Source organism: Neomonachus schauinslandi, chromosome 5, assembly GCF_002201575.2.
Source record: "Neomonachus schauinslandi chromosome 5, ASM220157v2, whole genome shotgun sequence".
Taxonomy (NCBI): Eukaryota; Metazoa; Chordata; class Mammalia; order Carnivora; family Phocidae; genus Neomonachus; species Neomonachus schauinslandi.
In genome coordinates, this window is record NC_058407.1 from 118322955 (window position 1) to 118335539 (window position 12585).

General features: G+C 37.2%; 1 protein-coding gene across 3 annotated transcripts in view; it reads left to right on the forward strand.

The window, feature by feature from the left end:
• NEBL (nebulette) overlaps positions 1–12585 on the forward strand; it is a 342628-nt gene that overhangs the window by 275975 nt on the left and 54068 nt on the right. Inside the window, exons 8-11 of one of the 3 annotated variants that reach the window (XM_044915535.1) lie at positions 1253–1366; positions 3006–3107; positions 6913–7017; positions 8730–8837. The exons of the other annotated variants lie outside the window; for them this stretch is intronic. Of the exons in view, the coding sequence (XP_044771470.1) occupies positions 1253–1366; positions 3006–3107; positions 6913–7017; positions 8730–8837 (429 nt within the window). The remainder of the gene's footprint in view (positions 1–1252; positions 1367–3005; positions 3108–6912; positions 7018–8729; positions 8838–12585) is intronic. 3 annotated transcript variants of the gene reach the window in all.

Here is a 12585-nt window from a genome sequence, read left to right on the forward strand (position 1 = left end):
GAAGCCTGCTTCTCCCTCTCCCACCCCCCCTGCTTTTGTTCCCTCTCCCTCTGTAAAAAAAAAAAAAAAAAAAAGAAAATCTTAAAAAAAAAAAAAGAACCTCAACAGAAAATATGTCCTGTAAACCATGTTGGAATCTTTTCCAAATGTATTCCCCCCAAGATTTTCACTAGCTATCTCCCTCCCACAGGTATCAGACATGTGTCCTTGAGGAAGACGTCACCCAATATACACTCGATTAAAATAGATAATGTGAGCCATTCCCAAATTGCTTCTTAATAAAAATTACTTCGAGGCAGGGCTTTAAGATGTATGAATAAAGGTGCATTATGAGAATCCTGTAAGGACACAAAATATGATGAGAATTGTAATAGTGTAGAACTATGACAAGAGAACAAAATAGTTCTGCTTTTGAGGTCTGTGCATCCCTTCCTGGAGACAGGCACCCAACGAGGTGTGAGATTTGAGTAACTAGTTTTTTTGTTTTTGTTTTTGGTAAAGAATTTGTATCTATATTTCAGATAGTTATCATAACCTACATTCACATATTTCTCTATCCATAGAGAATTATATAGTTCTGTAGGATAAGTGGATAATCCTTTCTTGGATTGCCCTAAGACTACTTTAAAAAGGAGAAAAAATAATTCAGAGTGCATGTTACAGATAGTTTGCTGCTGAATACAACTGCAGAGAGCTGAAGCAGAGGAATAAAAATTGACATTAAATAGACCCAGGACATTTCAGAAAATGTAATCCCTAAAAATGAATTTTTGAACAAGTGGGAAATGATGAGAAAAAACCGTAGTCCAAACCATGTCCTGTATTTGGAATAATTCCCTCAGGAAAATTCATATTCAAATGCTGGGGCTCAGGTTCCATTTTCTAAATGTGATAGACTTTCATTCATTTGTGGTCTCAATTTCTAATTCATCATAGATTATAAGAGTGCAGAAATGGAAACTGACATTTAAAAATCCTGAGATATTAGTGTATAATTCTTGTTAATAGGATTTGAGTTCATGCCTAATTGCATTTATGATCAATGTTCAAGTAGAGATGGTTTTTCCATAAAAAAAATTTTTATGCCTAATTAAGCTTTACCAGGGGAAAAATACCATGAATTTAAACTTTTCTACCATTCGTTTTTAAGGTAGCTTTTATCTGATCTAATTAAAAATCAGCTGTGTCATTCTGAAAGTTTAAAGATAAATGTGCTATTTAATTTACACTGTTTTTTTTTCTTTTATGGCAGATTAAATACAAAGAAAAATTTGATAATGAAATGAAGGTTAAGAAACATCATTACAATCCTCTTGAAAATGCTTCTTTTAGGCAAAGTCAGCTTGCCACCTCACTGGTGAGCGATGTAAGTTACTTTGTACCTCATGACTTGTGATTCATAGAAAATTATTTTCAATATCTTTTGATTCTTGTTTTTTCAGAATCTGAGTGTATTGCAATAACTTATACTTAATCAAGATCATGTAGTTTCCAAGTAATTTTAATTGAAAACCCTGAAGCATATTTTCCTGAAGCCTTTTGAGAAACATGTATTATTGTAAGTTACTATTAATGGTTACTGATTGCTATTTAGTTAATAAGTAAGAATAGTATTGCTAATAAAACTATTATATGTGATCAAGAGTAGAAATAGATTACAGAGTTTTGCAAAAAAAAGTAGTGTGTAGTATCTTAAATTAGTGGTTGTGACAATGGTTAACTCATGTAATTATACCCAGGAAATTGGGCTTCTGTAAAGTACAACCTAGTACATGGTAGTTTATAATAAAGAAAATTTCAGAAGTTGCACTTGTAACGGCTTATGGCTTCTTTCCTATCCCTTATGTAAATGCTGTGAAATACTTCTTCACAGATTTGGTTTCGTCCTATGTTTTAAAAAAATAATCAAGTTTCAGTTTACAAGGAAAGATGCCTTAAACTTTTATTAGAATTAGGCAGAATGTAAAAACAGAAACGGGGAAAAATGGACCACTTTGCTATTGTTGAAGGGCGTAGGGAGTACCTTTACACGTATTAAGATGAAGAACTGTTGAACTGTTGCTTTGTTAGATCCCTTAAACCTTTCAACTCCTGCCAGGTGGTTGGGACTGAGCATACCTTACTTTCACTGATGTTTAGTAGGTATTGTTATTTGTGTTCCTTAACTCACTTGTGTTTGTTACCAACAGTTGAAATGGGTCTTTTGGGATCACTGGGAATATCAGAATGGTTTCCTTTTCTTATTTGTTTTTATCCTGTGTGTGTGTGTGTGTGTGTAAAAGTGTAAAGCAAATAGATTTGGAATACACTTAAAGGAACCTAGAGCATAGTGCTTGGAAGCACGAGGTTTAGAATCAGATTGGTTGGATTTGGATCCTGTTCTACCTCCTAATACTATACCTGCATCTTTCTGTGCCTCAGTTTACATATCTGTAAAATGGAGATACTTAAAGTACCTCTCCACTCGGGTCGTTGTGGAGATTAAATATGTACTATGTGTCTACCTGCAAAGTGGTTTGATCACACAATACGTGATCAAATATTTTGTATTAATATTTTAATATGATGAGTACTAATATTATTATATTTTCAAAAGAGTTGGTAAAAAAAGAAAAAGGTCTATAAGGCAACAGGATGAAAAACACCAAAAGCCCTGAAATTGCTCCAAAGCATAATTAAAATAAGGTAGTAATTTCTAAAGAATACAGTTGCTAATCTTTTTGGTTTGAAAACAGAATGTCTATTAAAATTACCTGATTCTCTGAACACCACCCTTTTGAAATATGTAAACAATAAAAGCAATTATCAAAATATGTTCAAGTCCCCAGAAGTAACTTTTTTACTCATTCAGTAGTAAATTAGCACCATCTAGTGGCTACTTGTAAATTCGCCTGCTAATTTACCACTAAACGGTACTTTATGATGTATTAAAAATAATGATGGCGATAATGCAAAAGCACCTTTTCTTCTCCTAGATGGTATTTTGTTCCATGTTATTTTCATAGGTGAAGTACAAGAAAGACATTCAAAGTATGCACGAGCCAGTCTCAGATCTCCCAAACCTGTTTTTAGACCAGGCTTTGAAAACCAGCAAAATGCTCAGCCGAGTAAGTTTGTTGGATGGCAACTAGAGATGCCGTGTGTCTCCACGGAGCCCGGATGCCTGCAGTTCTCATGAGCACACCTCCTTCCTTCCAGGGCGCCACGCCTCCCTGGATAACTAACTCATTGGAAAGTAGTGGCCAGCTTGCTTAAATCCCACCAAAGCTGTCGCTTTACAAAGGGGGTTCTTGCTAGCTCTTTAACATCTCTTGAATGCAAACTTTCTTGTTGAACACCTACGCTTCAAAGTGCATGGACAAGTGTTCTTTCTTTCTTCTTCCCAGTTAGATTGAAGCCACTTGAAGGTCAGGCTTAAATCAAGGATCTTTTATTTTATGCAGGTTAGAGCAGAGTGTCTGATACTAGGCCCCAGTAACATACAAAATTGTCTTAGTCTAATTTGTATTTTCCCTGAAAATAAATCCCACGTTACATTGACACTCTACTTTTAGTCTTGTGAGGGTTTCCACATTTTCTTCAGAGCAATTAGGGGGAGCCAGTGTTTTTTTCATGTCCTAATGAAAGTATTTGTGCACACTGCCAAGTGGTCGTTCCATCAGAACTCACCTCCTAGCTGCTGTTTCAAACACTTAGTGCGTGCGGACCCTGACTTCGCCGGTTCTCAAACTGATGGCCCCGGCTCACCTGTTCCCCATTGCCGACGTCTCAGAATGGCCTATGGTGATGATGAACTGTAATTTGACCTCGAGTTTTTTCTGCACCTATTTTAATAATTACAGGCTCACTCACTCGATCAAAATTATGCAGATGTATTGAATATCTGCTTTCGGCCAGGTACGATCAGATGGAAAATTCTGTTGGAAAGGAATCTGAAAACAATTGTCTTCAGGAGATATGCTCACAGTCCTGGATTAAAAAAAAAAAAAATCTGTAGTCCAGACCTGATTCCCAAACTATTGAATAATGAGATACAGCTTCAATTCAGGTTTAAAAATGTCTACCTTTGGCTTTGATGTGTTGGAACTTCTGTTCATTATTTTGTAATCCTCCTTTCTCCAACGATGTCATCCTTCTTGAAATGGATTACATGTGTAAATAATTCATACTCACAGATTTTAAAATTAAGAAATCTTGGGAAGAAAAGCAGTCTGTCATTCTTGCTGTCTGTTGGGCAGGCAAGGAGGCATAGAGGACTATCAGGTGCAGAATTAGATTCAGGTCCGGCACACTTCGTTCACGCTTCGTGCCATTTCAAGTCTCATCCTCCCACTTCTGCACACATTTCTCTGTTCCTCAAGTGGCCCTTTTAGGTTCACGTTTTCCTCTATGATTCATAGGGATATTTCTAAAAGTCGGTACGTTTCTATTCTCAGAGTCTGCTGCTTTCTTCACTTTTAGTCTTTGCCATCCCATTTTGATCACTGAGTGGCATCTGCCCTTGACTATTCTCCATCCATACTTGAGTTAAATTTCCTGAGGACATGAGGATTTGTGCACAAATAAGACAGTAAAAATATCATGGTGGTAATTTAAAAATTTGGTAGCTGGAAGAATACATGCCACTCCTAGGCAATATTTTCTTCAAGAATATTGACCTTTGTTTTATATGGCGAAAAAAATCACAGCTTAATATAAATTGTTCCTATCACCACTTCAGCAGAGAAATTCAGCAAAGTCATATATTACATTTATTGTATATACCATTTTAAAAGTTTAAATTTGGTTCAGGTGGTGCTTTTGCCTAGATTATAGATTTTTTTCCTCCATAGAAAAATTGTGACTGAATAATTACTTCATGGGAGAGAAAGTTTAAGACTCAAATATGTTACGCGGAATGTCTGTTTATAAAAGTTGTATGATAATACATTGGCTAAAATTTATCGTACATTAGAATTGCCCTCTTTTAGATTTTAATGTGGGGAGAATTGGAATCTTGCTGATTTATAAAGGCAACTTAATTTTAGCAAAAGATTGAATAAGAAAGTGCTTAATAGACATTCTGCCAAAATTAGTTGTCAGTTGGTTATAAATGGCTGTTTTTTTAAAGACCTGTAAGTGTCTTTGGTATAAATCACCATTTTTTTTTAACATATAGTATGTAGAGTAAAAATAATCCTTTTGAGTTTGAACAGCTGTACTAACTAAAGTTTTGAAGGACCATTTCCCCTGGAAAATAGAGCTCTAGTAGCTTTCGATTTCTTTTATAACTTTGCATAAATGGAAAAATATGTATTGCATGTTACTCTGTGTCGTTCCCACTAGGAGGCAACAGAGACTATTACATAAGGAACAGCAGGTCTTGAAAATTCTTTTGCAGATCTTCCTTCAAACATGTTTTGTTTGTTTTTTGTTTTTTAAATAAGAGTTTCTGAAATTCTCTGTCACTAAAATAGATCATTGGGGACAGTATTTATTGACCTTTCCTTAGTCTATATCCATTATTGCAGACATAATATCCTAGGCTTTACTAGTTCTGGATTTTAACTTGGTATGGAGTATATTCTAGTGTGTTATGTTCAATTCATGATTATTTTATTTGCATATTATAAACTAACTTTTAAGTAAATTGTAAAGTCTCTAAGTATACTGTTATTCTTTGAGATTATTTATTTTTTCTAATTAGCACAGGAGCCAAAATTTAGAGCTCATTCTCTTCTTGACAGATGTACTATGGGAACACTTTCATGAGCTTCCTGGGGCGTTTTAGTCCCTCGCTTTATTCTGGCTAGAGTTTTGGGGGACACACGTCTTAGTGCTCTAATCACCCAGAAGTGCCTCTGGGGACTGACGCTGTGTCCCCATGGAACAGCCGTTTTCGTGTGCATCCATCCTTCCCATCCCTGGCTCTGGGTTTCTTCTTGGTTCACTCTCAGATCCCTGGAGCAGCGACCCGAATGTCAGCTCTGTTCTGGCCAGCTCTTTCCCACTCCCTTTCAAAATGCAGCTTACTTCTCCTTACATCCTACAACATTGCCATTTTCCCTGAAATCCTCATTGCTGAACGAGCAACCAGCTTTAGCTGAAGTCTCGGAAGCCTTGAGTCTTTGAGAGTTACCATTTACCTCTAGAAGTCTTTTCCAAATAGGGTGAAATAACAAAGTGTCCGGTCTCCAATGAAAGAAATTACAAAGCAATTTTTGTTTCATCGTGGCCCGTTGTATTTGGTGTCCCACGGTTGCCAGATTTGGCGTCTCTTCCAAATTCACCACTTTGTCTGTGTCTCTAAATAATAGTCTTAATCCAATTTCTTCACCTTAAAAATTCAATGAACTATACCCAGACTCTTCTATTTCTCTTTCAGGTACCTCCTACCCTCCCTTTTTAGGAAAATTAGTTGAATTATTTCTCACTCTCTTATTTTCCTTATGACCCGTCAGTCTTCCTCAAGGCTGAACCCTCATGCACAACTTCTTTCCTTTCCTGCCTCCAGCTTTCCTTTGTTCTGTTCTTTCTTCTTTTCTTTCCTTCTCTTCTTGTAGGCACTATCAAACACATTTCTGTTCTAGGATGAGCCTGGACAAATCGCCTTTATTTTGCCCACCTTGCTGTTCACTTTAGTCCCATCACTGGCTTTTCCGTTGCCACTCCCCAGCGTCTTTTACGTTGTTTTGACAGCTAATTGTCCCCTGCTTCTCTAGGGTGTCTCATATTGACCGCCTAGAGCTGCTGGTCTATGGTGCATTGCCCGTTTCACTCAGTGTCAGTAATCTACAAGAGCAGCCCACTGCAATGGGACTTGATAGCTTTGCAGCTCTTGTTGGCTTGTATTTTTCAGTTTGCATTCCTAAGTAATGGTTGTTCTAATTCGTCTCTTTTATTCTGAATTTATGTTCATGTTCTCTGTTTTAGCGAGAGTATAGAAAGCTTTTTGAGGAAAACAAAGGAATGTATCATTTTGACGCGGATACTCCTGAACACCTGCACCATAAAGGCAATGCCACGCTCCAGAGTCAGGTGTGCGCCCTTCCTGTCGGGACCCTTTAGCCACTCACTGCCATGCACCTCCACTGAGAAGGTGTGGCTGCTGAATAGAATGTACCTCCTGAGAAAGTGAACATCGCTTCAGAAAATCTCAGACACTACTCTCTCTATATGACTGCGGTGGGAAAGCTGGAACTATGTTTCAGTGTAAAAGCATTTCATAAAATAAGTTATTCCACACAATTTTAAACTTATGATATATCAATTAATTAAACGATGACCAAATCTCATGAGGATTTCAGTTTTTATAGTGCACTCATTTGTTATCGTGAGCTGTGAAATTAATTTTCCAGGTGCGAAATTTATTAGAATTTCTCAGATCAGTTAGAAGTGTTATTAAAAATTACCTTACATTAATTAATGTTTCTTTCAACTATAAAATTCTATGTATTCCCTGACAGAAATTTAAAAAAAAAATCTTCCCTGCACACTTTAGAGGTGTTACCTATACATTATTTTATTCTGAGTTTCAGTAGTTGCAAAAGATGTCATTCCAGAATCTATTAAGATATAATTTTACGTCACTCCATTAAATGTATCCTGTGGAACATAAATTCCTTAATGATTTGATACCCACCTTCATTAAAAAAAAACAAATTGGCTCTCCTTTAAAGTTTGGAAACGTACATTTTTTTTCTCTTTGTATTCTTATTTTTATTTAATTTTTCCCACAAAGTTTTATCCTGGCATATGTTATTACATATCCTAGTATGTTACCACACTTCAAACACTTTCATTGATCACTCTATCATACTTCTCTGAAACAAAAATAAGCCTACAGATAGGAATTTAAAAACCTGTTACATTTCCTGCTACCACAAAGTTCTTAGTATTGAAAAACTGCTTTTGGATTTAATCATCATTAAAACTACTATTATTATATAATTTAAGAAACAATTTCAAAAAATTATTTACACATAAGAATTTTAATGAAAATACATTTCTGAATGAAATGAATCATGATCAAAACTTCTCTGTGAATTTAATTTTAAAAGGTATATTGCTAAGAAAAGCCGATCACTCTGACAGCTTACATATAATTCTAGTTTCTCTTATTAAGAGATAGAAAATATCGATCATTTTATAAACTAAAATAAGATGGAGATTGGTTGTAATTGAAATAAATAATTCATGATATGATATTATTAAATAATGCAGGGTGAAACTGAAAACAATCACATAAAAGCTCTCTGTATTACCCAGTGTCTATGGAAGAAGTCAGCAGACCCAGATAACACTGTCTTCCCTTTGATAGGAAGACAGAGAGTCACACCTATGTTTTCCTCCTTGTTCATGATTTACTGATTGACATTCAAAGCCATCACAGGGATCTCTCTCTTTCTCTGTCTCTGTCTCTATGTATATATGTGTATACCATGAGCATATACATATTAACCCCAAATATGAGATATAGCTATATACTGCAGCTATTTACTTCATCCAAGTCCTAGAACTACATTTCGTAGTTATAAATTATTTTTATTCCTTAAATATTTTTATATATTACCTGTTTACTTTTTTTGTATGTCATTTACCACAGGGAACCCAGTGACCAACCCAAATGGCCAGAATAATATGATATTAGAAACTAGGATGATTAATTTTGGATATACTTATTTTACTTTGCTCTATTTGCATAAGGGCTTATGAGCTTTATGTGCTTTTTATACTTTTTTTCAATGAAGGTTAAGTACAAAGAAGAGTATGAGAAAAATAAGGGAAAATCAATGCTTGAATTTGTTGAGACACCCTCATATCAAGCTTCAAAGGAGGCTCAGAAGATGCAGAGTGAGGTGAGTCCCTTTGATTTGTTATGAACTGTTTTTTTTTTTTTTAAGTTTATTTTTAAGTAATCTCTACACCCAACTTGGGGCTCCAACTCACGACCTTGAGATCAAGAGTCACATGCTCTCCCAACTGAGCCAACCAGGTGCCCCTGTTATCAACTGTTTGATGATTTTTGATGTTTTATCATTTGAAAGGAACTAGTAAAATAATTCAGAATGTTGAGTGGGTCTAGAGGAAAGCACACTGCCCAGGAAGACGGGGGAATCCCTATTCTAGAACCGGCATCTTGTCTGGGTCACTGAGATTCTGTGGCCCTTAGTTTTTCTCGTTTGGCAAATACAATATCAGGCCAGGTGAGCTCTTAACCGCCCTTTCACATTCTATGATTATAAAGTTGACACTTTCAGGTTGTGTCCGTATAAATCTATGATGAGTAGAAAGAAAATGAAGAGCTGGTTGCTTTATTTACCTTTTATTTTTCAGTGACAATAGAACTAACATTTATTAAATACTTACTCTGTGCTAAGCAGTTTGCTTAAGGCTTTATATATGTCAGCTCATTTAATCCCCTCAAGGTAATGATGCTAGGTGTGCATATCCCTAAATTGATAATCATCCACTGAAATTAATTGTCTTATCTGAAATCACATATCCAGTAAATGCCAATGATTTAGGACCTGGTCAAGTCATGAGTGATTCTCTTTTCTCTGTTCACTTATTTAGTTGATTGCCCCCCCACCCCCCCACCCCCTCCAGACAGTGACATGGAAGTTTTAAAATATCAAGAGAAGAGAGCAGTTAAGATTTTTTTGTGTATATGCACTTTGTGTTCTACTTAAAATGATGCTGAATCACATCCAGATATTTCCCAAATGGTTTTGCTCTGTCCTAGTGAGATTTCTTCTGTTCTTTTTTTCCCTACATTTTTTGGGACCAGACACCAGACACAGAAGGTTTACTCTGCAGCCAACATCCAGATTCTGTGGGTACACCAAGTTACTACTTCAAAGGGACAGAAATAGCAGACAGCAGTATCAACCGATTACGGCCCCAGGCCAAGTGTGCTCGGTGGGCACCATCTTTTCTGTTCTCCAATAACAACACCCAAACAGAGAGAAATGATAACTTCTGGACAATGAAACTCTCCTAGGAATTTTGAAAGCAACATATGTGCTATTTGTTGCTATTTATGCTGTGTGTGTAGTAATTCATCTTCTCAGGGAAAGGGCACTCAGACATTACTGTGGCTTGTTGAATTGTCCAAGTTGTTTAATTTCTTCTTCAAGCAAGAAAGGAGAAAATTACTTGTATTTTTCATATCTCATAGCTTCTTAAGCCAATAGAGAGGAGTTTAATCAAGAGATTGGTGAATATTTTGATGAAATTAGCTGTTTGTTTTAACTGAATTGGCAGAGATGTAAATTTGGTCATAGTTCAGAAGCCCGACAACAACTTACGTTTAATGGGATAACTTTTACGGGACTATCTTTGTCTTAGTCAGTTTTGGCCGCTATTAACCAAGTACCACAGACTGGGTGGCTTAAACAACAGGAATTTATATCTTACAGTTCTGGAGGCTGGAAGTCCGAGCTCAGGATGCCAGCAGGTCAGGGTTCTGGTGAGACTGTCTTTAGGGTGCCTTCTTGCTGTCTTCTTGCTGTGTCTTCACATGGTGGAGAGTAGAGAGGGGAGGCGCGTTCTCTCCCGAAGTGTTTGAGCGCATTAACCCCATTATGAGGGCTCCACCCTCATGACCTCATCTCTCCTAATCTCTTTCCAAAGGCCCCACCTCCAAATGCATCCATCACATTGAGGGTGGGCTGGGGTTTCCACATATAGATTTTGGGGTTACACAGACATTCAGTCCATATCACCTTTTCTGTGTTTCCAGAATAGTATGTGAAGTACTGCGCTGTTACTGGAAGGCAACCTCTGGGTTGAGCATCCAGGTTGAGCCTCCAGAGCCTGTGGCCTGTGTTAGTTCTCACCTCGCTCTCCTGGTCCCCCAGCTCTCACTGATAGTCATGCCTCGTCCTTTAAGGAGAAGACCAGCACCTTCAGAGTGGGCTTTCTGTGTTTTTCCTGTCAGCCCCAGGCTATTATTATTTAGGTGTTTGTGCTACATCTTCTTGTCTTACTCACAGTGGGAAATGTTACCGTGTTTTCCTCTCCTTGATCCTCTCCGTATTTTCTCTTCTGAAGACCCCCTTTTCCCTCTCCTTCTTTCTCCCCATGGCTATAGTACTCAAACTCTCTGTGGATAAGTCTCAGGGAAGCATGTTGGGAATGCACATCCCCATGCTGCTGCCTCAGGAGGTCCTTCATGAGTCTGGCAGTGGAGCCTGGGAATCGTATTTAACAACATCCCAGGAACTTCTGATGTTGGTGGTCCCGCGAACACACTTTGAGAAACACGGACGCATTGAAGAAAACAAATCGTCCCCTAACTTAAAGTCATAAAAACCAGATGGATTTAAAAAAACAAGCAAACCTGGGCGCCTGGGTGGCTCAGTTGGTTAAGCAACTGCCTTCGGCTCAGGTCATGATCCTGGAGTCCCGGGATCGAGTCCCGCATCGGGCTCCCTGCTCGGCAGGGAGTCTGCTTCTCCCTCTGACCCTCCCCCCTCTCATGCTCTCTCTCTCTCACATAAATAAATAAAATCTTTAAAAACAAAAAAAAAAAAACAAAAAAAAAACCAAGCAAACCCAAAATATACAGATAATCTGCTTCTCAGAGATTCAGTGGGCAAAGTAGACCGAGTTGTTTTTCTTTATATGAAATGCTCAGTTGATTTTTTTTTTTTTCTATTGGGGGTAGATCCTCAAAAGAGATAGATTCCCCAAGAGCAAATATCACTATACAGATGACAGGGACTTTAAAGATAGCTTCTGTACTGAAAAAGTGCTATTGTTCTATGTAAGCATGTTTCCTTGTGCCGATCTTGGAAGTCTGATACCTAGCCTTTTGCTTTTACCATTGCTATGGCTACATGGTACAAAAGGAAAATAAAATATTGACAACTGAAAAAAAAAAAAAAAACCCACCCCAGATCAGTTCCTTCTGATTGGCTGTTTTGATATCAAGTGCAAACAGCTTTAGTAATACATTTATTACATGCTATGGAATTCACTTACATCGGGGGCTATGTGGGCCTTTTGTTGATATTGGCTTTCAATTTTTGCTATTCTGATTTCTGCTGTTGTCGCTAGGGGGAAATTATCCTTTGCAGAGGCTGAGACATGTTTTCCCTTTAATTATAGCCACTGGCTATTAGACTTTTAAGTTCAGCAGTTATATTTCTGCTCAGCAGAGTTTGAGGAGAGAGAAATCTTTCAGTAGAAAATATCTTTAGACAAAATCTATGCTCCAAAGGCTAGAAACATAAAATATCTAAAACTCTTAGACGAAGGATGATGTGAAAGATGCCTTTAAATGTAGGGCCAATGAAGTGGACACAAAGAGAAATGTCTGGCTTACAGATGGCTTTTATTCCTACGAGGTAAGCTTGACAATGAGCTTCTTGAGCCTTCTCTGGGTAAAGCTAAGTGTTTATGATGTCGGGGATAGCCTATAATTATGCTTCTCTCACTTTTCTTCAAATGCCAGATATAGGTTTAATCAGTGTGTTTTCTAGAAGGAGTCTTTAAATCTGGCTTTGAAAAGAAAGTTCTTTGTCTTCTGTTTCATAAAAAGTGTACTAAAGGTTTTTTGGTTTTTTTCGCCCAGTCATGTATTGGCCAGTTCCAGTCATT